This window comes from Galeopterus variegatus, unplaced genomic scaffold, assembly GCF_000696425.1.
Source record: "Galeopterus variegatus unplaced genomic scaffold, G_variegatus-3.0.2 Scaffold438, whole genome shotgun sequence".
NCBI lineage: Eukaryota > Metazoa > Chordata > Mammalia > Dermoptera > Cynocephalidae > Galeopterus > Galeopterus variegatus.
This window is the reverse complement of record NW_007726549.1, coordinates 269,615-297,196: the sequence shown is the minus strand read 5'-3', so window position 1 is coordinate 297,196 and position 27,582 is coordinate 269,615. Positions and strand designations below refer to the sequence as shown.

At 39.7% G+C, this 27,582-nt stretch overlaps 1 protein-coding gene and 1 long non-coding RNA gene across 3 annotated transcripts; one reads left to right on the top strand and one right to left on the bottom strand.

The window, feature by feature from the left end:
- The first annotated feature begins 990 nt into the window (after positions 1-990).
- On the top strand, positions 991-19,052 carry GOLGA7 (golgin A7). 2 transcript variants are annotated; one of them, XM_008568759.1, is made up of 6 exons: positions 991-1,052; positions 1,267-1,399; positions 6,003-6,155; positions 12,749-12,850; positions 14,551-14,613; positions 17,654-19,052. In XM_008568759.1, the coding sequence occupies exons 2-5, from the start codon at positions 1,289-1,291 to the stop codon at positions 14,596-14,598; spliced, it is 414 nt and encodes a 137-aa protein (XP_008566981.1). In that variant the 5' UTR covers positions 991-1,052; positions 1,267-1,288; the 3' UTR covers positions 14,599-14,613; positions 17,654-19,052. The 2 variants fall into 2 exon arrangements, with proteins under 2 accessions (XP_008566981.1, XP_008566982.1); XM_008568760.1 differs by lacking the exons at positions 14,551-14,613; positions 17,654-19,052 and adding an exon at positions 14,110-14,157.
- Positions 19,053-23,910: 4,858 nt separating this feature from the next.
- Positions 23,911-26,788, bottom strand: LOC103587280. Its single transcript, XR_550211.1, has 2 exons — positions 26,688-26,788; positions 23,911-24,346 (listed from the first exon to the last, which is right to left on the bottom strand). It is a non-coding gene; the product is annotated as an uncharacterized LOC103587280 (long non-coding RNA).
- Between the last annotated feature and the right edge of the window lie 794 nt (positions 26,789-27,582).

Genomic DNA, 27,582 nt, shown 5'->3' with positions numbered 1-27,582 from the left:
GAAATTCTTTTTTTTTTTTTTGGAAATGTGAACTAATGTATAGTATGGGAAACACACCAGAGCCTGGGTAAGGGGGTGGAGAAGGCAGGAAGGAGGAATTAGAAAGGAGCAGGAGGAACCTTCTGGGGACGATGAACGTTTACTATCTTGACCGTGAAGATGGTTTATGACTGCATACCTACGTCAAAACTCATCAAATTGTCCACTTTAAATATGTGCGATATACTGTGTGCCAATTATACCTCAATAAAGCTGTCTTTAACTAACAATAAGAGAAAAAAATCGTAAACATATAAAAGGCAGGGTCAGACAGTGGCGTTAACAAGTTAAAGACGGTTTTTTGGCAGCTTTGCCGGTGGCCATGGAGAGAAGCAGAAATGCTCGTCCTCTCAGGCCACAGAGGCGCGCAGCGTGGGGCGCTGGTGAAAATCTCCGGGATGACAACACCTCAGGGAAGAGCTGGAGGAGGGATGCTTGACGGCGGAGCAAGGCAGTTCTTGGTGGTCGCTTCCTCCCACCCTGCCTCAAGCGTTTACCTAGGAGCCAAGTAGATCCCCAGGGACCCGCTTACTAGTCTAAGTACTTGCGAGCAGTTGGTTTCGTGCTCGGCGGGGGGTGTTTTATTCATTTTGTTTTGTTTTCGAGTAGGGTGTTGTAACCCACAAGGATCGAAAATGAAAATAACTCTTACAACCAGAGCTGAGAAGCCACCTCGCCACGACGAACAGGAAAGCGACACACAAGGAAACTACCCACCTCTGCCCCAGCCCGCCCGGCAGCTCAAGCGCTCCCTCCGTCCGCCCCGTGCTCGCGAACTTCCGCTTCCGGAAAAATGCCTCCAGCCGGGGGGCGGAGCGGCCACGAGCCCCGCCCACGAAGCGCCCCACACCGCCGCACACAGCGCCGGCAGGATCGCTTTACGGCCGGAGAGGGGGCGTGACACAGACTTGAGGGAGGAGGCCGAGCCGCGGGGCGGGGAAAGAAGCCTTTTGCGGCAGAGCGTAAGTGACGGCGAGGGCGGTGCGATAGCAGCTGGAGGGCCAAGGAGGCGGGTTCGTGTTTCCCGGGCCGAACTGGGATGTGGGGGGCGCGGGGCCCGGTTAGGGGCGGCGGGCGGAGGCACGCTGTGGCAGCATGGGTGAAGGGGCGCGCGGCGCGGGAGGCCTCGGGCTTCTCTGGGTGGTGGGCGGGTGCGAGCTGCTGGCGGGCCGCAGTCCGGGTCCAGGCCGGGCTTTGACCCGAGGTTGGTGTTCCCCGAACCCGCAGCGCGGCCGGTCCTGTCCTCGCCATGAGGCCGCAGCAGGCGCCGGTGTCCGGAAAGGTGTTCATTCAGCGAGACTACAGCAGTGGCACCCGCTGCCAGTTCCAGACCAAGTTCCCCGCGGAGCTGGAGAACCGGGTACGCGGCCTGGCTCCCCGCGCCTGCTCGGGGAGCGGGCGGGAGGGAGGCTCCGAGTCCGTCGGGTGTCTCGCGGAGCTGGGGAGGGGCAGACACCCAGGTGCGCCGAAGGGGCCACCAGGCAAGACCTGGTGTTTGGAGGAATGAGGCCGAGCCCTCGGTGAGATGACCTTGTGCCGGGAGCTGTACCCAGCAGTCGTCTTTCCCTGACGCCCCTCGGCCCCACCCGGGTTATTGACACAGTGACGAGGAGCTAATTCCTGGCTTTCCAGGCCACCTCACTCAGCAAGGTTGTAAGCTATGTCCTACCTTACCACGCAAGAAAAATCATCATCATTCTACACCTGGCGTTTGTGGTCACTGTCCTGGTCGCACTGCTCGGCTGAAAGCGTTTGAGTGCTGCGTCAAGCAGTGCAGACAGGCCTTCTGGGAACCTGAAAAATGTAGATCATTAGATGGGCCTGGACAGAAAAATATCTCAGAACAAAGGCTTAAGCTCTCATTGCCATTTTTGATCACTGGGAGCCACATGTTTTGGCTTTCATATCAAAACTGCCAGAATATAGGTCCTTTGGGCAACCTTGCACATAGAAGTGGAAGAATGAGATTGGTTTCCCTTTTCTTCAGACTTAATAAAAAAATAAAAAACAATAAGTATTTATTTGTTGTAAAGGTACAATGGAGTGTGTGTGTTTTCATGTACCCACACGTATACACCCAACAGAGAGATACTTTTGGTCTTAAGCCAGTTACTTAGATTCTGTTTCCAGTTCAGAGGTTAATTCCTGGTTTGCTGGAAGCAGGTTTTGTGGCTCTTTCCTCTTTGACGGGGAGGGTGAGGGACTGAGAGTTAATTAGGCTTTCTAAGGGTGTGGGGCTGAGAAAGACTGGTGGAGTAAGTGGGCGTTTGATGAATCTGTAGTAGAGAAGATGTGTAACTGTCCTTTAGAGTCAATTTGTAGCAAGGTGGGTTGCTGTACCTTATTGCCAAGGTTGGAAAATTAACAACGATCAATTATAGTTTCCTTCATCCTGATTTATAATGGTGGGCAGGGTAGTGGAAATTAAACATCAAACATGCCATAAAAAGATGGTGTGTAGATTAGCTTGTTTGTGAAATGCCATTTATATGGCAGTCTGTCCTCAATGATGTTATGAGTTACAATAGCATGACAGTAGGTAAACTTGGTCACAGTGGTTTGAAGAGGTAGAAATTGAGCAAGTTGCCAATTGACTAGAGCTACTGAATGTGGTTTTTAAAATAATTTAACATCACAGTTAACACGATTTACATGTTAAGATTTACATGAAATCAATCAAATGTTTTATTTTTAACACTTTTATGGTATCTATGGCTTATGCAATTTATGCACTTTCAAATCAGAATGTAAACTATTCTTTTTCACCGCACTTATTTGAACGTTACAAGATTCCTTTGTTTACAGACTTTAAAGTCAAGCTTCCACCTCATACTTGAGCCAAATATATGTATGCAGAATCAGACATCAGCCTTCCACTCTGTGGTAGAGCCTTTATTTTATAGTCTCAATACAGAAGCAGAGTGTAGTCCTAGTACTACACTGATTCTTACAGGAAATTGATGTTTTAAATTCTGGACTCCTTTTATTTCTCTTCGTTCATATAGCCCAGACTGTGCTTGTGGTACTGATACTGAGTACTGTATGAAATGTTATATGGTGCTATTCAGTTGTGCCTTTGAGGGGATTTTTTGGTTTGGTTTTGTTTTTCTTTTTAAATATTTAAATTAAAACACTAGTTTATACTTTAAACCACTTGGAAAAGCTTTGATTTTTTTTCTAGGTTAAGATTAAATTTAAATTACAGGTTTAAATTTTCCTTGCTTTGTTTGAAGGAAAATTGAAAGGTTTCATTGTTTCTCTGCTCCTTACTTTGGAATTTTTACTGATTGCTCTGCCACTGGGGCTGATCTTCCTTTTGTGAGAACATCACACTTGGCAACTTAATAGAGGAAGAAACTAATATACAAATGTTTTATATTACTTTAAAGCATTAAAAAAAATCCGCAGACAGTTGTGCTCTTTAATTTGGGAGTGAGGACAAGTTCTGTCTGTTAGCAAGCTTACTTTCTCCACTGCCTGTTAGAATGTAATACTTTGATGCGTAAGTACTTTGTTGCCAGAACAGTTCTTTAAAGGAAGCTTTATTCTCATTTTAGTCAAAATACAGATATCTTAATCACCCTTGGTCGAGGTAGAAGTAAAATGAGTGAACTATAATTGAAGTTCCCCTACATGCCTTTAAAAATATGCCTCTACATCTAGTCAGTAGAGATTTCCTTTGACTTGCCACCTTCAATCTGTGATCACTTTCAGCTTCAGCACCATGCTTCCTAACACGTAGTTCAACAAGAAACAAAAATTCTGGGAAAATGAGCCTAATTCCTATTTCCATTCTGACTTTTGATATTTATTGATCCAAGTTTGTATTTGGCTCCACTTCACATATCTCCACATGTTGGTATATCTCCGGTATCAATGTCCACGTACACCGACAGCTGTTCTTCACACTGCCTAAAGACAGTGAGACAGAAGTGCCCAGACCTGTCTGTTGAGCTCTTGCATGTTATGTCGTTCCTTCACTGCTGCCTTTCATGCTTTTTACCTTTTATTCCCCCTTTTTCCCTTTTCTTTTCTTTCTTTCTTGCTTTTTTTTTTTCTTTCTGTGGTTGGCCAGTACAGGGATCCAAACCCTTTCCTTTTCAATAAACTTTCAAAAACTTGTTGATTTTGGTTGGTAATTTGTTTGCTTTTTAAACCTTTAACTGACCTGTGATTTGTCTCCATTCTATAAAGCATTACAAACTCAGAATAACTCTTAAGAATTAGTGTTTCTGGTATGAACTGTAATTCTAATCTGAAAGAAATAAGATGTTTCTGGTTAGATCCCATGGTTTTTAATCATATCGTGATGATGAAATGTAAATAATTCAAAGGACTTTCTTTATCAGATCATAACATTGTAAGCAAATCTAATGTGATTGAAATTATTTAGACTTCTGTAGATTTATCGATGGTCAAACCGAAGACATTAACTTAGGCATAGGTGAACATAACAATTTACCATTTCTTCTCAATCCATTTTCAGGGAATGAGAACTCTGACTTAGATTCCCAGATGGCCAATCTTGATACCACATCCTCAAGTGGTGATCAGTGAAAGACACTGCCCTGTTCTGAGCACCATCTCTCCCCACCCAACCCTTGTTTGAAACTCTAATATTCTGGGAAATTTAAACTAGCTCCTTCTGAAAAACAGGAAGAGCCACCACCACTTTAAAATTTACATTAAACTTTTTCGCCATGATTTCAACTGCTTCTAACCTGATGGATTTTAGTAATTTAAGGATTAGGGCTGACTTGGTTAGAGTGCAGCATTATAACACCAAGATTAAGGGTTTGAATCCTGTACCAGCCAGCCATTAAAAAAAGGGGAGGGGGATAGTTTTATACTTTAAAAAATTATGCTTTGGGGACTACTTTGTCTCATACTGTATATTGAGGTTCTTTGATTTTTATTTCTGAGTCTATTTCTATATAAAGGAAAACTTCAGAAAAGAGAGGATTCATAGATAAGTAGCTCTTAGTTTTAGGAATAAGGGGGTATTGTGTGAGAGGAAGCTGAGAGTGGGACAGATGCGTTGTGGTTTGTTACTGAGAATGACAGTACTGGATGAAATACTCTGCTAATGGGCTGAGGAAGTCCTAGGATAAAGTATTGAAGTTTGAAATCTGCGAAGTACTATTAGAAGAAGAAAGTAAAGCAGATAATTAAAGTGAAAAAACAGATCACAGCAGTAGTATTAGTGTAGATGTAAGATAATGGCGTCACTGAATAGAAATAGGTAATAAGAATGATTTGGTGTGAAGAATTTTGTGTTGGCTTGAGGTTTTTTTCTTGTTCAGTGTGAGCTTTTAGTAACAAAATAGTTACTTTAAAAAAGATGGGAGATTGAGAAAACATTATACAGAACTTGTACCTTTGATTCTTCTGCTTACAATGTCCTTCCTTTTTACCTGGTAAATCCCAGTGTTTAGTTACTCAGTTCAAGATTGCCTGCTCTCCCCAGATAAAGCAATCTTCTTCCTCTTGTGCCACCATTGTGCTTTATATGTACCTCAGTCATAACACCCAGTCGGTGTATTGCATTTCATGTTTAGTTATCTGTTCTGCTTGTGTAAGCATAAATTCTTGAGGATTGAGACGGTGTCTTATTTGTCTTTCTCTAAGGCCTGTCATAGAATGATAGTAGGTGCTCAGTACATGTAAATATACATGAATGGAAAGAGGAATAGATTGTAAAATTAAGTTAATTGAAATTCACTATGAAGAATAAGGAAGTACCATATTGAGCCTTGAAGATATCCAATGTGTCTGTAAAAGGAATAAAATTAAACCCTAAGCAGTTTCTGTAATGTAGGTTCATATTTAATCACCTAAAAATTGTTTGCTGACTATTAGATGAGTGTTGTCTAAACATTGAGACAAATTAGTGATAGTAAACATTAATAAATTGCTGATCTTTTTTTTCCAAAACTGATTTTTAAATTCTTTCTTCCCTACAGATTGATAGGCAGCAGTTTGAAGAAACGGTTCGAACACTGAATAACCTTTATGCAGAAGCAGAGAAGCTTGGGGGCCAATCATATCTTGAGGGCTGTTTGGCTTGTTTAACAGCATATACCATCTTCTTATGCATGGAAACTCATTATGAGAAGGTAAGGTTACATTCGTTTTCACAAAACCTCTTAAAATCGTAAAGAAGATGAGTTTATTACACGTGTATATTTACATGGTGACAATTACCATAAAATATAGAGAGGCATTTATAATAATAATTCAAATTTTGTTTCTCCTGTGTCCAGAGCACATAGGAAAGTCCTGAGTCTTTCAGAAACAGATCAAAATTGTTGCATCCACTTGGAGCTGACATATCAATGTTCAAATTGGTCTACACATAAGAAGAATAGAAAATCTATATGTTCTAATTCTACCCAGCTTTCTCAGAATCCTTTCACATTATTTCCCCAAATTTCTATCTTTAGTCTTACCCTCCCACCCGAGTTCTCGTCTTCTCTGTCTGACTGCCTGCTAGATCCAGAGTTGCTGGCTTCTCAACTTAAGATGTCCAGAAGTCAAACGTAATCCTTTCACATTATTTCCCCAAATTTCTATCTTTAGTCTTACCCTCCCACCCGAGTTCTCATCTTCTCTGTCTGACTGCCTGCTAGATCCAGAGTTGCTGGCTTCTCAACTTAAGATGTCCAGAAGTCAAACGCCCACCTCTCCATTTTGTATAATAGAATCCCTGTCTTTTCAGTACCATCTTTAAGTGTGGGGGATGAAAAATTAATCAGTTGTGAAAGACTGAAATATTTTCCATCTTCCCACTCATTAACTTTACGTGATTTCCTCTGCCATTGTCCTAGTTTGTGCCCATATTCTCTCTCCTAGACTATTGAAATAGTCTGAGTAATCTCATTTCTTTCCTTCTTTTGTTTTTCCAAACTATCTGCTACTATCATCTTCATAAAACACAACCTTACCTCCCCTATAACTCCTGCTGACTCTGGGGCCTTCCCCGGCTTTCAACTTTTTGCCACTGCGTCAGGTTCAAGCCCCTCCTCTAGCTGACCCCACCTCACCTTTCAGCTCATCTCCCATCCCTTCCTCCACACTCTCCTTCAGTCAAACTTGCTCACGCGCTGCTCACCCTCCATGGTTCTTCCTGACCCAGTGTGCCGTCCTTCCCGTGTTCAGTCCCACCACCTCTGTGTCTCACTTCCTCTTACTCTTCTGCTGGGAATTCTTCCTCTCCTTTGTGTCCCTGGAACATATTATTTGTATCTATTTTCTGTCACTTGTCACTCTACTTTGGAATGTAGCAGTTTATGTTCTTGTCTTATTTGCCCTTCAAGTATGTATTTTTCTTGAGGTCATTTTTGTATCCCTATTAATGCCTAACACCATGCCTTGGGTATATTAGGCACTCATTGAGTGTGTGTTAATAAACCCCTAATATATCACTAAATTCTGACAATGCTTAGAAAATGAAATGCTGTAAGAATATCTATATTATACCCTACCTGATAGAAATGTCCCTGTGATTGTCTTGTACTCTGGGTAGTAGAGAGTAGATATAGTTGCAGCTAAAGTATATTGAGCTATTGGCTGAAAATGCTGTTGTATTTTTCATTAGCATCCTGCATGTATTCTCTTAGTGCTGTTATAATTCTGTCTCATGTAGAAGGGTATATTTAAATAAATATCCTTCCCAGTATCACATAGAGAGCAGCTAACTTTCATTCTTGCTTAACTTTCAAAATCAGAAGTTATCAAGGATTAGTATTAGCTTTCAGTTTGTGTTTAATCTTAGTATCTCCTCTTTAATAACATTTGGTGAGTGAAGAGTCAGGGGAGTCATTCATTTCATAAATATTTATTGAAAGCCTACTATGTGCTAAGCATGTGCCAGGGACATAACTGAACAAGGCAAACACAGCTGCTGACCTGTGGAGTTTATAATTTAGTGGTAACAACTGATAATAACAAGGAAACAAACTGGCCTACAATAAAAAGTAATGGGAGGGTCCTAATTTAGATTGTGTGGTCAGAAAAGGCCTCTGAGGTGGTGACACACTGCTACATGAAGGATGAAAAGCCCGGGGCCATTCAGGCAGAGAGCTGGATGGGTCCTGGGGATGATGTGCAGGAGAGGAACGGCGAGCATGGCTAGGGGTGAACTTGAAGAGGTAAGCAGAAGCTGCGTCACACAGGGAAGCGTAGTCCATGGAAAGAAGTTTAGGTTTTATTTTTAGAGCAGTGGGAAGCTACTCAAAGGTTTTAAGCAGGAGAGTGATGTGATCCGATTTTCATTTTAAGGAGATCTCTTTGCTCTATGGAAAAAGGCATAAGAGTGGATGCAGGGAAACCAGTTAGGAAGCTCCATAGAAGTCCAGCAAGAGGTGATGATAGCTTGGACCAGGAACGGGGCAGTGGAGGTGGAGGAGAATGAGCATCTTCAAGGAGTCTGTTGATGGTAGAACCAATTCTCAGTGAGGAAGCTAAATGTAGGAGGCAAGGGAAGGTTGGATTCATATGGATGGAAACTTGGTCGTCTGGGGATGTTGTTTAAAGAATACATAATATTGTCAATTTAAGGTAGAAATACATTCTCCAGAGTATTTTATTCATGCTTAGTGGAGTATCAGAGGTATGAGTTGTCATGTCACTGTACCTTTTAAATTTGTTGGTAAAGTTTTAATTAACTTACCCATCCATGTATATTTGGTGAAATAGATGCAGATACCTCCTACTGACATCATTTGTAAAAAGAAATGGGTAACTGGGTGCCAGCCAAGTCATACTTATTATGGGATCTTGGGCAAGTTGATCTCTGAGTTCTCTCAACTATAAAAATAGATCTTAGAATTAATAAATTGCCTCACATATGGTTCTGTGATTAATGCTTAATAAACAATGTTTTCTTGAGATAGATTTTTTAAAGTTTTAATCAGGTAGTTGTGAACACACATATATGGTTTGTTTTTTTGTGGGGTTTTTTGTTTTTGGAGGGGGCGGGGGGTGCAGCTAACTGGTATGGGGATCCAAACCCTTGACCTTGTTGATATAACACTGTGCTCTAACCAACTGAGTTAACTGGCCGGCACAATTTTTTTATTTCAAGTGTTAAATAATTTTTTAGCAAGCTGATAGTTTACTTGAATACTAAAACACACAGCCCCTTTCAATTAAAATCCTTTTTTTTTTTTTTTTAAAGATGACCGGTAAGGGGATCTTAACCCTTGACTTGGTGTTGTCAGCACCACGCTCACCCAGTGAGCGAACCGGCCATCCCTATGTGGGATCCGAACCCGGGGCCTTGGTGTTATCAGCACCGCACTCTACCGAGTGAGCCACGGGCCGGCCCAATTAAAATCCTTTTGACTGTTAATCTTGGAAGGTGATTCTTGATATCAAAAATACAATGGAAATTAGTTAATCCCAATACATGTTTTAATTTGGGTTTATGGATGATGTATAAAATACACTTTTAGGGCCAGCCCATGGCTCACCTGGGAGAGTGTGGTGCTGATAACACCAAGGCCACAGGTTCAGATCCCTATATAGGGGTGGCTGGTTGGTTCACTTGGGAGAGCGTGGCACTGACAACACCAACTCAAGGGTTAAGATCCCCTTACCAGTCATCTTTTTAAAAAAATTAAAAAATAAAATACACTTTATAGATCTAATTAAGGTCTCTTTTTTTTTTTTGCAGAGCAAGTATTATAAAGCCAGAAAAGACCAAATAAAATTAATTAAGAAGCCAAGACTTAAGACATGACCACATTTTTTAAATGGGAGATTTTTTTAAGAAACTGGACATGGATAATTAGGTCATACAAAGTTAATAACTGGAATGGTCATAATTAAGATATACCATATTTGTACTTCTAAAAGAAAACTTTGTATATGTATTTTTGTATTTTTGATAAAATGATAAAACTGTAAGAGAACTGCCTTCTCCCTTCCTCACTTTGTCCCTTGGGAGTTTCTGTGCTATTATTTTCTACTTTATGAAAAGACAGTGTTGAGTCTTAAACACTAAAATTCCTAGTCTACAAATAGTAAGCTAAATATAATAGTGCTTATACTTTGTCATGTGGGTTAAATTATTTGAAATTATAAATAGGCCTTTTAAAACTCACTAGAACAATCATGCTTTTTTCCCCTATAATGTGCTATTTATTGATTTAAAATGAAGATAAAGACCTCAGTGTTATTTCTCTATTGTTGCTACCCATGATAATTAGTGAGCAAATGGGCTTGTGGAAGGTTCTCCTCTCGGTAGCTGTTCTCCTGTTCATCAACTAGAAAACAACCCTTCTGCCTATGTGCTGTCATCTTGAAGTGAACATAGCTAGGAGGGAACTTGAGTATTTTATGAAAATATTAATATGCTGATGTTCTCATTTAGCCTCGCTCGGGCTATTTTTCTTGGAATCTAGTAGGCTTTCTACAGTTTAATATTCTCAGGGAGGACAGTAGTCTTTCCTGAGGTTTGATTGTTTTTCACTTTGTAAGTATTATGCAGATTGAGGTTTTGTTGAGGGTTTTTGAGAATAACGGAGATAATTTTGCTAAATATTATGGTTTGTTTTGACATCGATTTACCAAAAATAATAAAATGTGAGTAAAGTGTCAAAACCTAAGTTTGCTTGAAGTGAGGATGGTGCTTTGTCCTGTCTGGGGTTGCAGTATGAGTTTACTAATATTAGTGCTTTATTGTTGCTAAAGAGACTAAGAGTTTGGGACAGTGTTGCCTTCATCAAAATAGTATAAGAGGATTTGGAGCTTATACAAAAAGAAAACTGTTTTTTTTTTTTTTTTTCTGAACTGATGGTACCCAAGTTCACCTGAATGTTCCTAAAGTCTAAATAAAAGCCTTGCTCAACAAAGTTATGCTTGAATCAAATAAAGGAATGCTGTTTCTTTGCTAGTAACCTATACCCAAAGAGGGAAGGAGGAAAGCTCTTCTGAAGGAATCTTTTCTTTGAAACCAGCCATGCGAACATTTTTCTGAGTGTCTCCCCTAGTATGAATGGACTGGGTGAAGGGAGACTGAGCCTCCCATTTCTGATTCTGGCAGGCAAGCTGAGAAGGAAATTGGAGAGAAGATTGAGAGTGCTGAGTTGGGCACCTTTATGGGCTGCTTCCTTCTGTTCATTATTTTAGAATGATTGACAAACTCTGATATAAAGATAGTGCCTAAGGTTTTACCAAGCACAGCTCAGATTCTCTGAGAGCTGACAATGGGAAAATGATGTATAACATGCATTGATTGATTCAGGTAATTAGGTGAAAAAAACTATTTTCTTTAGAAATAATATTTTTAATTTACATTACATAAAGAACCATGCAGATTGCTCATTCAGAAATATCATGCTCTTTTTTAAAAAGCATAAAACATGAGATTATCCTCAACGATTTAACCTGAATAAACTATTTAAATTATTTTCCTTCAATAAGAAAATTCTTTATACAAACCATATAGAGTTTTAAATTCCAAATCAATTTATACCAAAGCATCTAAATTGTAACAGCCTAATTTGTTAATTTGGCCTGGTACAATATACACCCACAATTTATTTTTATACAGTTCTTTTTTCCCTTTATGTTGTGATCACATTTTTAACTTTATCATTTGCCAGTAGTGTGAATTTAAGGAAATATATAGTAATTTAAAGATCTAGATCAAAACCTCTTTGAACATTAGAGCCAGAGCAGGTTTATGATGATTTTGAGCCTGAAATAAAACATGTATACACCCACAATTTATTTTTATACAGTTCTTTTTTCCCTTTATGTTGTGATCACATTTTTGACTTTATCATTTGCCAGTAGTGTGAATTTAAGGAAATATATAGTAATTTAAAGATCTAGATCAAAACCTCTTTGAACATTAGAGCCAGAACAGGTTTATGATGATTTTGAGCCTGAAATAAAACATATAATTCTTTGATTTTGGATATAGCTATTAAGATTTATTTTCCTTATCTGTCTCAAAATTGCCCTTATTAAAGCTCTGGAGATTTGGCAATTTCCAGAAGTTCCTTTTCATCCTATCTGGTTTTTGTCTACGTTTGCTTTGACTTTTACAAGTTTAATAGTAAACTTAAAAATTGAGGTTCCTGTCTAGGGAACAAGAGCAAACTACAGAACAACACTACATGCAGTCATGGAAATGATGTAAAACACTTGTAGTCACCAGAAACTCCATGGCAACTAATGCCTACATGTTTTGCAAAGGAGATACCTTTTCAGTTTTAAAATGACTGGGCTACCTTTTGTTATAGGCCAACCTTGTGTCATTACTTAAAATCGAGGAAAATGTACAAGGGAAGGCCAAGAATTATCCTCGATGTTAGAAGACGTCACATTAACAATGCTTTATGAGTTGGGAAAAAGAAGCATAACTAGCTGTTGCGTATGTAATGCTCTGTTTATTTCTCTGTATCCAGGACTGGGGTGACTGGAAGGTAAGAAGGAGGGGGTTGTTTCCCATCATGCTTGTGTATTCATTTACATTTCCACAGTATCAAAGATACGTTTGACTTGAGGAGTCCATGCTGTGCTCTATGTTGTATGCAACTGATGTGAGCCAAGTAATCAGAGCTGTATTCTGCCGTATGAATATCCATATGACTTGTTTTGAAAACTAATTCCATTGCCTGAATATTTTTACATCTAGCTGATACTTAAAGGAAATCTGATGAGATGTGTAAAAAGCTATGATGTTTCTTTCTGTCAGGTACTGAAGAAAGTCTCTAAATACATTCAAGAGCAGAATGAGAAGATATATGCTCCGCAAGGCCTCCTCCTGACAGATCCCATTGAGAGAGGACTTCGAGTTGTATCTTTTTAGTCCAGATCTTATGACCTAAATGTTTATTTAAAAAAAAAAATGATGGTACTATTTTTCATTGGCTAGCATTTAACTTCCATCTTCTTCTGTGTGCCATAGGAAGTTTCTATGTGAATTGCATACCTACCTGAAGCTTCCTGTCTCCAACATTTTTTCTTAAAGCATGTTTCTCCTTCCTTCACACTGTTTAGTATTCTGATTACCATCTTTCTTGGTGGTTCCAAGAAAATCTTAGAATAATAATGGGGGTGGTATGAGTAATGCATTTCAGCTGCAGAAACTCTGAACCAAAAGCCCCTTTGAAATGTACAAACTCATAATGTGTGGCAAGACTTCATCCAAATGAATTTCAGTTCCATGGGTTCATCTGACTGGTAGAAATCAATTGCAGCTGCCACATGTACAATTTCATTGCCTTTGACAGACTGTGTACAAGCTTTGAAAATCACTAAGCAAATTTGGTAAATAAAATTTCAAAAAAACTAATTTAGCTTGATAACTAGAGCAATGGATAAGTAAATTTTTTTTTAAAACCTAGGTCACATAATTCCAGGCCTTCTAGCTGATGATAATCTCAGCAGTTTTATTACAATCTTCAGCAATAATTCTTAAACTTTTAGAGGTCATAAACTCTCCCCCAAGAAAAGGTTTTCATGTAATTTCAGAGCATTTTTGAACCCCTGAATTTATTACTTCCATAGATTCTCAGTTAAGAACCCCCTAGTTCTACAGATAAAGCATCCTTTTCAGTTTTTTGGTTTTTGTTTTTTAAATAAATCACCAGTGTTTGGGAAGGAACCACATGTGTAATATGGTTAGTAATATGCAAGTAATTACATTTCTTAAAATTAACAGCAAGGGGCCGGCCCGGTGGCGCACTGCTACAGTGCGCCGCTTGGGAGCGCGGTGGCGCTCCCGCCGAGTGTTCGGATCCCACATACAGACCGGTTCCCGCTCACTGGCTGAGCGAGGTGTGGGAGCAACACCGAGGGTTGCGATCCCGTTGCCGGTCCCGGTCTGGTACGGGCGCGACACTGAGGGTTGTGATCCGTTGCCGGACACGAAAAAAGACAAAAAAAAAATTAACAGCAAGTTGGAGAAAGCATTATGTTTAGGGAAAAAAATTTTAGTAATTTAAAAATAAGCAAAGCAAATTGAAAGCAAACTGTGCAGATCATCATCTTACCATAGTCCCCTTTTGTATATTATGTTCTATAGTGTGTTTTCTTAACAGCCATGCTGTCTAGATTGAAATTACCATTTATGAAGACAGAGGCATGAGCAGTGGAAGATAAACGGTGGCGCTCCCGCCGAGGGTTCGGATCCCACATACAGACCGGTTCCCGCTCACTGGCTGAGCGAGGTGTGGGAGCAACACCGAGGGTTGCAATCCTGTTGCCGGTCCCGGTCTGGTACGGGCGTGACACTGAGGGTTGTGATCCCGTTGCCGGTCCCAGTCTGGTACGGGCGCGACACTGAGGGTTGTGATCCGTTGCCGGACACGAAAAAAGACAAAAAAAAAAATAACAGCAAGGTGGAGAAAGCATTATGTTTAGGGAAAATAATTTTAGTAATTTAAAAATAAGCAAAGCAAATTGAAAGCAAACTGTGCAGATCATCATCTTACCATAGTCCCCTCTTGTATATTATGTTCTATAGTGTGTTTTCTTAACAGCCATGCTGTCTAGATTGAAATTACCATTTATGAAGACAGAGGCATGAGCAGTGGAAGATAAACCATAGAATTAAAGGTAAGTACAAAAATATGGTTTATATGCAATTTTTGCAAATTTGGAGGATGTGTGAATTTTCTTCCCTGCGTGGTAAATAAATCATTTAATCTTAGAATTAAATAGTGGTGTATTTTCTCTATTGGCCTAAGCTAATCACCATATCAACATTATTTATTTATTTATTTTGGCAGCTGGCAGGTACAGGGATCCAAACCTGTGACCTTGGTATTACCAGCACCATGTTCTCCCAAGTGAGCTAACCAGCCAGCCCTTTAGCTTAATATTTAAAATGTGTATTAACCCCAGTTCTGTTACCAAGTAGAACTTCTATATTATGTGTATTAACCCCAGTTCTGTTACCAAGTAGAACTTCTATATTACCAAATATAGAATTTAATCCTGTTCGGATCTCCGTACCAGCCAGCCACCAAAAAAAAAAAACAACAGAATTCTGATTTTTTTCCCCCCATATTGTTTTCAGACTGGTTTTGTTGTTACTTTGGGTTTTTTAGTGGGGGGTGGGGCAGGCACTGTTTGGCTTGTTTTCTTTTAATATTTCAAAACTATCCTAAGCATTTAAATAGTTGGATTTTGAACATTAAGAATTAGTTGAGATTTTCCTGCCTATATGACAAATGGCTTTAATAAGCAAAGGAACATTTTGGGAAGGACTAGGAAGATTCTGAATATTTCATTTATTATATTTAGGTGGTTTCAGAGCCTTGCAAAAAAAAAATCACCTGGTGGGTAGAACGATAAATTTCATTCCTTTGTTTAGAATGTTAATATTCTTGTATACCCAGGTGACGCCGTTTAATGAGTAAGAAACACTAATTAATACTAATAAGAACCTATAGGCAGAATCATCTTGAAGTCTTAAGTACATTAGCAGAGCCTTTTAGTGACAGAAAAATAGTACTTCACTGTTTATGCCAGTTTCCGGGTTGGCTGATTAGCTCATTTGATTAGAGCACAGTGTTATAACACCAAGGTCAAGCGTTCAGATCCCCATACCAGCCCGCTGCCAAAAAAAAAAAAATTTTTTTTCAGTTATATGCTCTTTCCACAGATAATGTTCTACTGCTGTACTTTCCTAGTTGACCTTGATTGCAGGTGTTTATCACTAATTAGTAGGCAGCACAGACACAGAATGTACCAAAACAGACATTTCTTTCTAGAGCAACAACAATAATAATAATAATAGCTACCATTTTGAGGGAACCTATTAGTGTGCCACGTAGTGTACAAATGATACTTCTAGATTTCACAAGAATCCTGAAAAGTACAAGGGTACTTCAGAAAGTTCATGGAAATTTTGAATTAAAAGATAGTGTGAATCTTTCCACAAACTTTTTAAAGTACCCTCCTATTTTCCTCATTTTACAGGTGAGGACACCAAGGTACAAATAGATTAAAAGACGTTCTCAAGGTCACAGTTAACGAGTATTGGGATATGAACCCAGGTCTGGTTGACCATCTTTTACACCTGTTTTTTACACCATACTTCTTCTCAGTACTTGGAGCAGCACACACATGGAGAAAGGAAAGAGGTCATCAGATTATTCTGGATGTTTGTCCCCTTTTCTTTTACAGTACTTTTTTTTAAAATAAAATAAAATTTATTGCTTACAGTTTCTGAGGCTGGGAAGTCCAAAGTCCATCTGGTGATGGCAACAGTGACCCAGAGGTCTCACATTGCAAGATGGTGGAAGCAGAGAAAGCAGAGAGCCTTTTATAGTACTTTTTAAAATTATATTTTGTCTGCTTCTGTACCATTTATTGAATCCTACAAATCATCCAACATTCCAAAGCTGCCTTCTTTTAGCACTAGTGAATGTGTCACCTGAGTTCTCGAAAGCCAAAGATCTAAATAATTACATCCTCTGCCATATGTTTTATTTCTTTAAAAAGACTTTGTTTTGGAACACTTAGTGTTACATGTCCATATACATTCTGATGTACAATTTCCAAACTGTTTCTCACACAAGCAATCAGGAACCTTATGTGTGGTTTTTGTTATGTGCTATTGGAATACATTTGTTTTATCAATTGCAGCTGCGTTGACTTGGCACAACCCATTTGTCATGACTCATTTTCCAGCTATTATTGCATAATAGACTGTTTTTCTGAGGTGGTGTAGGGTTTTGAGCAATTACACACCAGAGACTAATCTATCAATATTCAAACAACTGTAAAGTTTTGAAATGGGAAAGATTTACATTAGGAACTTCTGGATAGTTTCATGAATGCAAATATTTTTGTTCAACACCATTTAGTTTTCAGAGTTATGTGTTCCTTAGGTCCAGGATCCAGTGTGGGCTGAGACCTTGGAGAAGGGGGGAAACTGTAAGAATAATTTATTCAATTCTACCGTTTTTCTTAAGTCTGCAAGGTGTCTGCTGGTTGAAGCATTATATGGGAATTAAATTAATAATTTAACAAAAGAATACACAAACAATGGAGATAACCTTTATTTTTAAAAAGAGCTTTAAACAAAAATATTTTGCTCTTAGTTTAATTTTTTTATTATCTTAAATATATCTTTATTGTCACATGTTTAGTATTAGATACACTGACGGCGTTTGCTCTCTAAATTGATTGTCATCATTATCTAAAAAATGGAATATATGATTATCACAATGAATTAGTGAGTGATGATGAAAACAGCTAACAGTTGTCTGCACTTGCTGTGTGTCAGCACTGTTCTAAATGCTTAATTGTAATCATTACCACAATCCTACAAGGTAGGTACAACAACCTGTAGGTAGCAATCAAGGCAGCCTGGCTCTGTGGCTGGCACTTTACCATGTGCTGTACTACTACTCACAACATGGTTGGTCAGAGATGTGAATATACAGGACTTAGGTTTCTCAAGTATTGAGCTGCATTCTTATTTAGACAAGTAGTACAGATACAAGTATTTTATTAGACAGAACCCTGGGTTATAGGACAGAACCGACATATTATTAGCTCATACCAGTTGATGTAAGAGAGATGGTATTAGAAGTTATTTTTAGCATCCCTTTCTAAAACCTTTACTTTTCCCTTTTAATTTTAGATCCCACCTCCAGCTGGGATTCTCATCTACCCACTGGCCGATCCAGAGTGTCCCTACCTCCTCTCCAGAGCATCATTCCTTTGTATCTGCTGCCAGAGCCACGGTGCCATTTACTTCAAGGACTAAGTTTCTAAAATTCCACACCTGGAGTGACTTGTCGTCGCTCAGCATCCGCTTTGTGTTTCCAAATTGTGTAGGATTCTGTAATCTTTTGATTAGTTTCTGAGAAAATACAATGAAGCATTTCACTTTTTTTATTCAAAGCCATTTCATAAAATATGCAGTTGGTCAGCCCAGTGCAAAGTTTATCTGCCACCAGTACCACTGGTTCTCCTCATCCCTTGGGCCAGCTTCCCCAGGTGGCTTTAGACATCAGCAAGTCACATCTTAGCTAGTGTGCAGTCTTACTTCCGGAAATTAGTAAAATACTAGTCTCCAGGATTTTGGTAAGGGGTAGACTGTGTCTGTGGTTTTGCTAATGCATCACCCAGATTTCAAAGAATATCGATTTTGCCATGACTCCAACCTTAAGATTTATTTCTGCTGTACAGTTTCTCCAACCGAAGCTCATTGAAAAAATAATGTATAATGTTAATTGTTTTATTATAGCAATTATTCCTAATTAAAGCAGTATTTAATGCAATTTCCAGTTATTTTCTTCGGAGAATTTTGTTATTATTGCAGTACTTTGAACGTTAGGAAGATGTGGTATTTGTTGCTTGTTCATTACAAAAATAAGTAAGCACAATAATGTGGATGCTAAACCATCAAACACATAAATGTCCCTGCCGTGTCCCTGAATGTGTAATAAGCAAGTGTAATAAATATTTTAATTATAGTTTTGTTATAAATATAACTTATGATTAAAAATTTTGACAGGAATAATACTATGTATTACTAATTTTTAACTATCCCTCTTGGCAAACATTATGATTCATAGTCTTTCCTCATACACAGTATTCAAGGCACAGAAATCTTATGATTGGCTCAAGTACAGTTAGTTAAGTGATTTCAAACCAAAACTTTTAAGTCTGAGTCAATATTTCTAGCTCTTCTTTTGGCTGTATGTTCTTAATATCAGGGCTTCTTATACCATACCCTCCATTCATCTTTGGGGTTTGAAGAGTGCTGTATTTGTGAGAAAGTTAAAAAATATATTAAGGGAGAATGAAGCAGTTAAGTTTTCCTTTCAGTATATTGTAGGTGCTAATACTGGATTTAAATTTAATTTCTTTTATGAGTCTGTTATTCAATAAATCCCATAGGTCTGTGTAATATTTTAATTGTGTAAAACTCCTGTTACTTTGTAGCCTGTAATAGTGTGTCTGTCTGCCTTTTAAACTTGTTGCAATAACTTTGCTGAAATATTAACACATTAGTAAAACTTTTCTTAAACAAATTGCTCCTTTGTCATATTTCTTGTGATTTGGTAAAGTGGCAAATGATATGGCATTAAATCTGGCAGATGGAGACTTGCTGAAATATTAACACATTAGTAAAACTTTTCTTAAACAAATTGCTCCTTTGTCATATTTCATGTGATTTGGTAAAGTGGCAAATGATATGGCATTAAATCTGGCAGATGGAGACCGGCCAGTTAGCTCAGTTGGTCAGAGCAGTGTCATAACAACAAGTTCAAGGGTTTGGATCGTTGTACTGGCCAGCAGGAAAAAAAAAAAATGGCAGGTAGACAATACTACTAGAAACACTGGTACATTGTAGCTTAGTGTTTTTCATACCTTTCAGTTTCTTACAAGCTTTATCTTAAGCAGATATGGTAGCATAGGTAACAATCAAGAAATAGTCCCTAATAGTAAAACAATGTATTCATTTAAAGAAATAAGATGTTGGAATGTTTCATTAAGAAAAAGGTATCCGTTGTTATGTTGGATCATTTGGATCATCTGATGACTCAGTTTTTTGGCTGAGGGTTCGGATCCCACATACAGACCGGTTCCCACTCACTGGCTGAGCGAGGTGTGGGAGCAACACCGAGGGTTGCGATCCCGTTGCCGGTCCCGGTCCGGTACGGGCGCGACACTGAGGGTTGCGATCCGTTGCCGGACACGAAAAAAGACAAAAAGGAAAAAAAAAAAAAGATGACTGGTAAGGGTATCTTAACCCTTGACTTGGTGGTGTCAGCACCATGCTATCCAAAGTTAGTCAACCGGCCATCCCTATATAGGGATCCGAACTTGTGGCCTTGGTATTACCAGCACCACACTCTCCCAAGTGAGCCACGGGCTGGCCCTGACTCAGTTTTTTAAAGCAAGGTAGATTGGTAGAGATTAACAGCTAAGGTACAATATATTATGACTTTCTCTTCTGTGAACTTATTTTTCTCCTTTTGTTTCTTTTTTGTTGTTATAAGTTTATTTTTCTATATAAAATTTTCAGCTTCTCTTTCCTATCCAGTGTTTGTTCATGTTTTTTTCTTCTATTTTTTTTCTTTCCTCTCCCATTAAACTAATAATAAATAATATTCATGTAGCCAGTAGTCAAAAAAGAGGTCATAACACCTCAATTAAGTTCCTTCAGTATTCCACTTGGCCCTGGCTCCTAGCATAAGCTAAAGTCATAGTTTCTCAAGAGTAACTTGCTTTGTTTTTTGTTGTTTTAATTTCATATAGAAGAAGCCAGAATATTAGTGCATCTATCCCAAATTCCAAGCATCATACACAGTGCTACACGTGCTTAGCACTCACATATTTTGAAATGAATAAGCTGTAAATTGAGTCAGCTCAGGAGGTTGTTTGACTTTATTGATAGACAGTGACTTGTATTGTTCCTTTATAAAGTCTGGTAAAACTGGAGAAGATACCTCTGGCTCTCCACTAGAGTGAGCTCTTGCCTAGAGATAACTACTCAAAGAGGCTAGAGACCTTTCTGTCCTAGATCAGGAATTCCCAGGGAAAGGAAAGGAATTTCTTTCAGACCTCTTAGCATAGCACTGGCTGGTTAGCTCAGTTGGTTAGAGTGCACCTTGTAACACTAAGGTCAAGGGTTTGGATCCCCATGCTGGCCAGCTGCAAAAAACCAACAAAACAAAGCCTCAGAGTAGGTGGGCAGCGCAAGCCATGGGTAAGCTGCCTGCATGCACCTTGTCCTTGATTGTGCCATGCACAGTGCTAGTGTGTACAAGAAACCTAGCTATGGTTAGAACTGGAGAACAGTTTAAAGCATATTTCTCCTTAATTCTTTTAATCTTTTGATGAAAGTTCATTTTTAGAAAACTTCCACTTCTCAAAGCTCTCTAAGGACCTATAAAAGCATGAACAACACTTTATAATCATTTGAATCCTTGCAACTAAATTTCTCTACGTAAAATCAAAGTTACAAGAATGATATGAAAAATGTGCTTGTCACTCATGAAATAAAATGAATCAAACAGGCTTGTAATCTGACATCAGAGTCTATTCTATAGTACAAATACCAGCTGCAAAGTGATCCCCATTTTCATTTGTGCTTGGTTGAAGGATAAACAAATAAATATAACCATTACACAGTGACCAGCTTTAATCTGCAAATGCTTACGGGTGAAGGATTTTATACTTCCCCGCCCCACAAAAGCTGGAGTAAATGGTTTTATAATAGTACTATCCGGTGCTCAAAACTTGGAACGTGTAGAGGATAGCAAACATCTGATTAACATTTGCCATGAACCATTGGAAAAGCCAAAATGTAGGTTCTGGACCACTTAAGTGCTAGGGTAGTATTAAGGAGGACATTACTACATGTATTTTGCTCCAAAATGAGTAGACTGAATTGTATGACCAAAATAAAGGCTATGGCTCGTCTGTGTTGTATCTCGTGTACCTAAATGGTGCAGATATGAAGTTCTGTGAAATTCTGTCTAAAACCAGATAGCCCTATAGAACTTAATGTCTACTTTAAAAATTTTTAAACCTACATTTTACAAAAAAATAATTTTATAAATCGGGCACTACCAAAGATTTTTGGTTAAGGGTCATTGTCGAATTAAATTCCAATTTATGCTAGCAGAATGTTCTGGGTTTTTTTTATTAACAGTGTCTGAGTAGTATGAGTATTTATTGACCTCATAACAACTTCCTTAACTTTGTGCTGTCACTTTTCACCTTGGTAGTGAAATCTCTAGTCTTCATATTCATTAATCACTTTGTCTTTGAAGAATTCTTTTTGTTTCATACAAAGAGTTCTTTAGAAAGAAAAAAAAGGCAGAGAGAAGGGGGCCTAACAATCAGTCCTGGCCATCAGATTTGTCGTTCTTGATCTTAATGTTTCTGTTCATCTGTACTCTCCTATTTTTGCAGACTGGTTTATTGCCAGGAAATGAGCATAATAATTTGTATTTTTTCAGTTTTGGCAATTATTCTTCAGGGAACAATCAAATGCCAAACATCATAGCTATAGAGGCTCAGATTCTATGACATGAAGGACTGAGAAACACAGATGTAAAGGGAATTTTTTTTCCCAGTTAACAGATTGATGTGCACAACTTTTGCACATTTTTGTGTATCTCATACAACGTACAAATGTGTTTGTTTAGTTTGATTCCTACTTTCTTAGGTGTTTCTTATGAGGATTATGTGCTTTAAAAAGCAAGTGTAGAACTTAATGTATAATTTTAAAATGAAGAGTGCTTCGGTTAACAATTAGGAAAGGAAAGGCCAGACAGCATGTTTTGGGCATTTTTAATATTGCAGAAAAATCTTCACTTAATTTCCAATGATGTAGAAGGAAAATCATCTCTTAAGCAACCAGAAACCCCAACAGTAGCCATAACTGACAAGAGAAAACTTGGCCAACCCCTGCCAGTGAGAGTTGTAAGTGTAAAATAATCAGATTCCTGATAGAGATTCTGAGGAAACCACTTGTGTACATTTTTTTCTGAGAGTATCCCCAAGTACTTTGTAGATTTTGAAGTAACCACAAGTTTTCTGTTAAGGAAATGTGTGGTGTCAGCAATATGCAGCTGCATGTTAGCTCTGTGCAAGTGTCAAGGCAGAAGAAAAACCGCTTCTGAGACTAAAGGAGGCATTTAGGCTCACAAGGTAGAATTTAGTCTGACTGGTTTATTTAGCAGACAAACTTGTTAGGAACTTAAAAACTTATTTGCCTGAAATCAAAGTCCCAACAAGGCTTTTACAGAACTTGACATGCTGGTTCCAGAAAAGGTGAGGAGACAAGCCCTACAACTAGCAAGACATGTTATAAAGTTGTCATAATTAGGATGTGTGGCACTAGTGCAAGGATAGACTCATAGACCACCGAACAGAATAGAGACTACACGCAGACCCAAGCATGTGTGATGGCTGGGGTAGCCTTCCTTTGCCCCTCAGACCCTCTCTCCTCCTCTGTGCTCCTTGTGTTCTGAAAGACTAATCTGTGTGGACTGCATCAGCCTGGCTCCCTTGCCCTATGGCTTCCAGTAGGGTTTGGCTAATGGTGGGCATTATCGGGAGACCTGAGCACAGTACACTGACTCATGGGAGTGGCTAACTGCTTGGACAGCTGCTTAGGGACCTGGAAAGGCAATGCTGGAGGCTGGCAAGGAGGAGTAGAGGAGCCCTACATGGACAGATCTCTAGAAACAGGCACAGAGCATGAAGAAATTCACGTTATGTAAATGCCCACCAGATCGTGTCGTCTTCAGAGAGCTTCTCATTGAGGAAGTGAAAGGTCCTTTGGATGTTGGTCAGCCTCTTTTCCCAGCCTTCCTGGTGCTGGCTCAGTGGGACCATGTGAAGTGGTCATGGCAGCAAGGGTGAAGGCCTCGTGGCTCAGCACCATAGAGCTTCTCATTGAGGAAGTGAAAGGTCCTTTGGATGTTGGTCAGCCTCTTTTCCCAGCCTCCCTGGTGCTGGCTCAGTGGGACCATGTGAAGTGGTCATGGCAGCAAGGGTGAAGGCCTCGTGGCTCAGCACCATGGACTTCCTCTCACTGAGACTGATCCAGCCACTGCTGCTGCCGAGTGCCCAGTCTGCCAGTGGGGTCAATGCTAAGCCCCCAACTCAGCACCCTTCCCCAGGAGTGGGTTTTGATTATAACATATCCCTGGACATTTCAATTACTGAATTGGGACCATGTTTTGTTACTTAAAGAGATCACAGGGCTTGTTCTTTTTTAGTCAAAGTGACAACAGTAATCAGTTTTCACCAGGGGCAGGAGAAGAACTATCCCCAACAAATAAATGTAAAGGGACAAAAAAAGAAGTTGCTTTATAATCAGATTTCATGAATTATGCGAATTGATGTAGTGAATACACACACACGCACAACTGTTACCGTGTTATTATTTCTGGGTACACACATATGTGATAAAACATAAATACATTCCTAGGAAGAATAAACACTACATCGAGATAGTGGGTACCTCTAAAGAGGAAGGGAGAGGAAGGAATGGGGTCAGAAAGAGGAGCAAAGGACTTAGATTGTATTTGTGATGTTATATGGCTTCTTATTTTCCATGCTGTTCCAAATACCTAAAAAACAACCTACAGGTTCATCAATATAAATTACCATGTCCTAAATATCATGCACACCTGTTAACATACTCAGTCTCATGAGGGGCTTTAATAATCTGGACACAATAGCCACCCCCCCTGGATTTCACTCAGGTCTCTAGTGTCGATCTCCTCTGAGCCTTCAGGCCTGTTGGTCTCGCTGGTTTTGCTGGTCGCCAATGGGCCCTAGCCTCTGAGCTCTGGTAGTTCTAATTATACAAAAAAAAAAAGAAAAAGAAAGAAAAAGAAAAAAAGTGAAAAATATGGAAAAATGGCTTTTTTTTCTGCTTACAAGCATAGAGTAGACCTCCAAGATACAAGAATTACACTTCCAGCCTAGAAGCAGCATATAACCAAGGGTGAAGTTCAGGTCAAGCTGAATTTCTCACTTAAGTAAACATGTCTATGTGAAGAGAGGGTGACTCAGGTCTTGGTTCTCCACAGAGATGAGTCCGCAGCAGTTGCAGCCTTCACAGAGCTGCATGGTCACTTCCACATCTTACTCTTCTGACAAGTTAGTAACTCAGAGTGACAGCTGTCTACAGCAAGATCAGCCATAGAAGACCAAATGACTCAAGGCTTCGGTTCTTGTTTCCAAAAATACCAACACTTAACACAAGTCCATGACCAGATTTTAGTATTTTCAGCTGAAAGCATTTTCATAGCTGAACTGAACAAAACAAACTGAAAAATCTAATAATTTCCATCACTTTGGGATACTCTAAAAGTAGAATTATTACATTATCTGTTGAATTAACTTAATTGTAAAATACTCAGATAATGGTATGTGCCATCGAACATAATTAATCATCCTATCCTATTTTCTAGCCTTCTGATGTATAAAGGGTGAAAGCTGAACTCAGTTAATTAAGATGTTTACTTTCACCAGTGAGAAACCTGTAAGAAGTGTTTCAATGAAGAAACCTATACATAATGCCAGAAGTTTTTACGATTTCATTAATTTAAAATTCACAATTTTCTTCTATTAACTCTGGCCTCCTATTCCTTATGATTTCAAGTATTGGCATCTCAAGAGATGTATAATTTATACATGCTACATGTAGAAATGAAAACAATAATGATAACATTGTAATGCAATTCCATCTCTATAACTCTAATTAGAAAGTTTGGTACTTAAGAAAAAATGTAAGTCAATCATACTGTATTTTGTCTGCTCAAGAAAATCATTACCTACATAGAGATGAATCTGAATTGTAGTCTAAGAATTGTCCCGTGGAAAGAAATTAATTCAATAACCATTAGTCTAAAGTGGGATCATGCATTGCTATACTTAGGTGAAGTTCTCAAAATGCCCATGTCTATGATCCATTTACACAAAGAAAGGAAAGATTAAAATTAAAGATAATAAATAAAATTTTGATACAGGCACATTCTTGAACAAGACTACCATTTAGCCTTTTTCTTTGACTATACTCAAATCTTTTCCTACACACACACACATACACACACATTATATATATATATAAAATATATATATATAAAAAAATATATATATATATAATGTGTGTGTGTGTGTGTGTTGTCCTAAGCTGTAAGCATTGACAAATACTGGTTTTCATTTAGCCCTAAGGACAATTCCCTCAAGTAAATTACAAGACTCTAATAAATATGAGGACCTTCCCAGCACTGAGAAATATGAGCTTTTCATCAAAGATGCCCATGACATAAAAGCACATGAATTTCTTTATGGAAAGGCCACATCTCTCTTTGCTTATTCTTATCCAGAAAATCATTAGGAAACTCATTTTAATCAACCTGCCTAGCGCTATGTTGGCCACATTGTATCAGAAAATTGATTTTGTTAAAAAAAAAAAAAAAAGGAAAATTCATGGATCATTGTCTATTCTGCAACTAATAAATAGCAAGATAATTTTTATATATCGTCACAGCGTTTCAGAAGAGCTAGGACCTGAGTAGAAAAAAAGGAATTGGGAATATCATGAATTGCCCAGATTTTCCACTTGTGAAATCCATGCCTCGACCTCCTGGCCCCAGACCTCCCGAGCTTTTCAGTAGCCTCCTGGCTACTCAAGCAGGTATTGGGTTTTACCATTATCCAGAAAAATACTTAAATTTACCAGCCAGTAGCTTTCCTTATAAGGCTAAAACATTCTTTTTTTTTTTTAAAGATGACCGGTAAGGGGATCTTAACCCTTGACTTGGTGTTGTCAGCACCACGCTCAGCCAGTGAGCAAACCGGCCATCCCTACATAGGGATCCGAACCCGTGGCCTTGGTGTGATCGGCACCGCACTCTCCCGAGTGAGCCACGGGCCGGCCCAAGGCTAAAACATTCTAAGAGCACTTTTCTGCCTTCCTTAAAAATACAAGCTGCCTTCTTACTTCCCTTAGTCCAAATCTTCATTCAGAAAAACTGGGGGCTGAATTTTGCTTAACTATGCACTCGCAAAACTTAACGGTTTGGTCCTTAGGGCAGGGAGACCAAGACTGTGATGGGATTCAGAAGCGAACCATGTGGACCAAACAAGTAAGGGCAGTGATAGTATGAGAACAGTACTGATGGTATTACCTTCTTTTTGAAAGCATCTTTCTCCAGAAAAGTTCACAGAACTGTACAGATATCATTGAAAAGCTATTTGGCAATGAGAATTATGGAAGAATGGGACTGTGCTCAAAACAAAGGGGCTTAAACAACCCCAACATTTATTTTACTCACAAACCTGCTATCGGGGCAGGACTGGGCAGGGCAGCCGGTGTCTGCCCCTCCACGTCAGCCGAGAGCATCACGTGAAGGCTCGTTCAGCTCCGACCCCTGGAGGACGCAGGGGCTTGGGCCGCGGGGGCTCCACCCCGGCACCACGTCCCACGTGCGCTCTCTCGCGGGCGGCCGGCTCGGTCGGCTCGCGGCTCCCGGGGACGCGGCCGGGGAGGAAGGAAAGCACGGCCTCTCTAGGTCACAGAGATCTTCCTAGATTTCAAAGGCACTAGCAGAGACCCTCGGTGGAGGAGTGCAAGTCGCAAGGTAAACAGGGCGTGTGGGCCGAGGTCAAGCACACGTGCACCGCTGAAACCGCTGGACTGCCTGCAGGCTGTGTGTCCTGTGCGACAGCTCACGTCCCCTCCTTCGGGGCGTGCGTCTCGAGGTACCTCACGGCCGTCGGCGTGTTCTGTTGCAGCCTTGGCGACGTGGCTGTCGTCGGGCGGGAGCAGCACGCCGTCGAGGGGCAGCCCTTGCCAGTCAGTCAGCGGGGCACGGGAGGCCCGCAGCCCTCGAACGGCGGCGAGGGAGGCATCAGCGACCCGGGGAAGAAAGATTGGCTCCACACCAAGAGGAGGAAGCTTTCCCGAACAGTTGGAAGAGGCGACCGTCGCGGGAGCCCGGGCACAGGAGGGCCGCGCGGGGAGCTCCTGAACCGTCCGCCCCGCCGGCCCCCGCAGCGCCCCCTGCCGGCCGCCCCGGCAGC

What these genes read in the sequence shown, in the direction of transcription:
- GOLGA7 (XM_008568759.1), top strand. Translation starts at nt 1,289, where the DNA reads ATGAGGCCGCAGCAGGCGCCGGTGTCCGGAAAGGTGTTCATTCAGCGA. An exon ending in CCGCGGAGCTGGAGAACCGG is followed by an intron (nt 1,400 to 6,002) that starts GTACGCGGCCTG and finishes TCTTCCCTACAG; the next exon opens with ATTGATAGGCAGCAGTTTGA. An exon ending in TTGAGAGAGGACTTCGAGTT is followed by an intron (nt 12,851 to 14,550) that starts GTATCTTTTTAG and finishes CATGCTGTCTAG; the next exon opens with ATTGAAATTACCATTTATGA.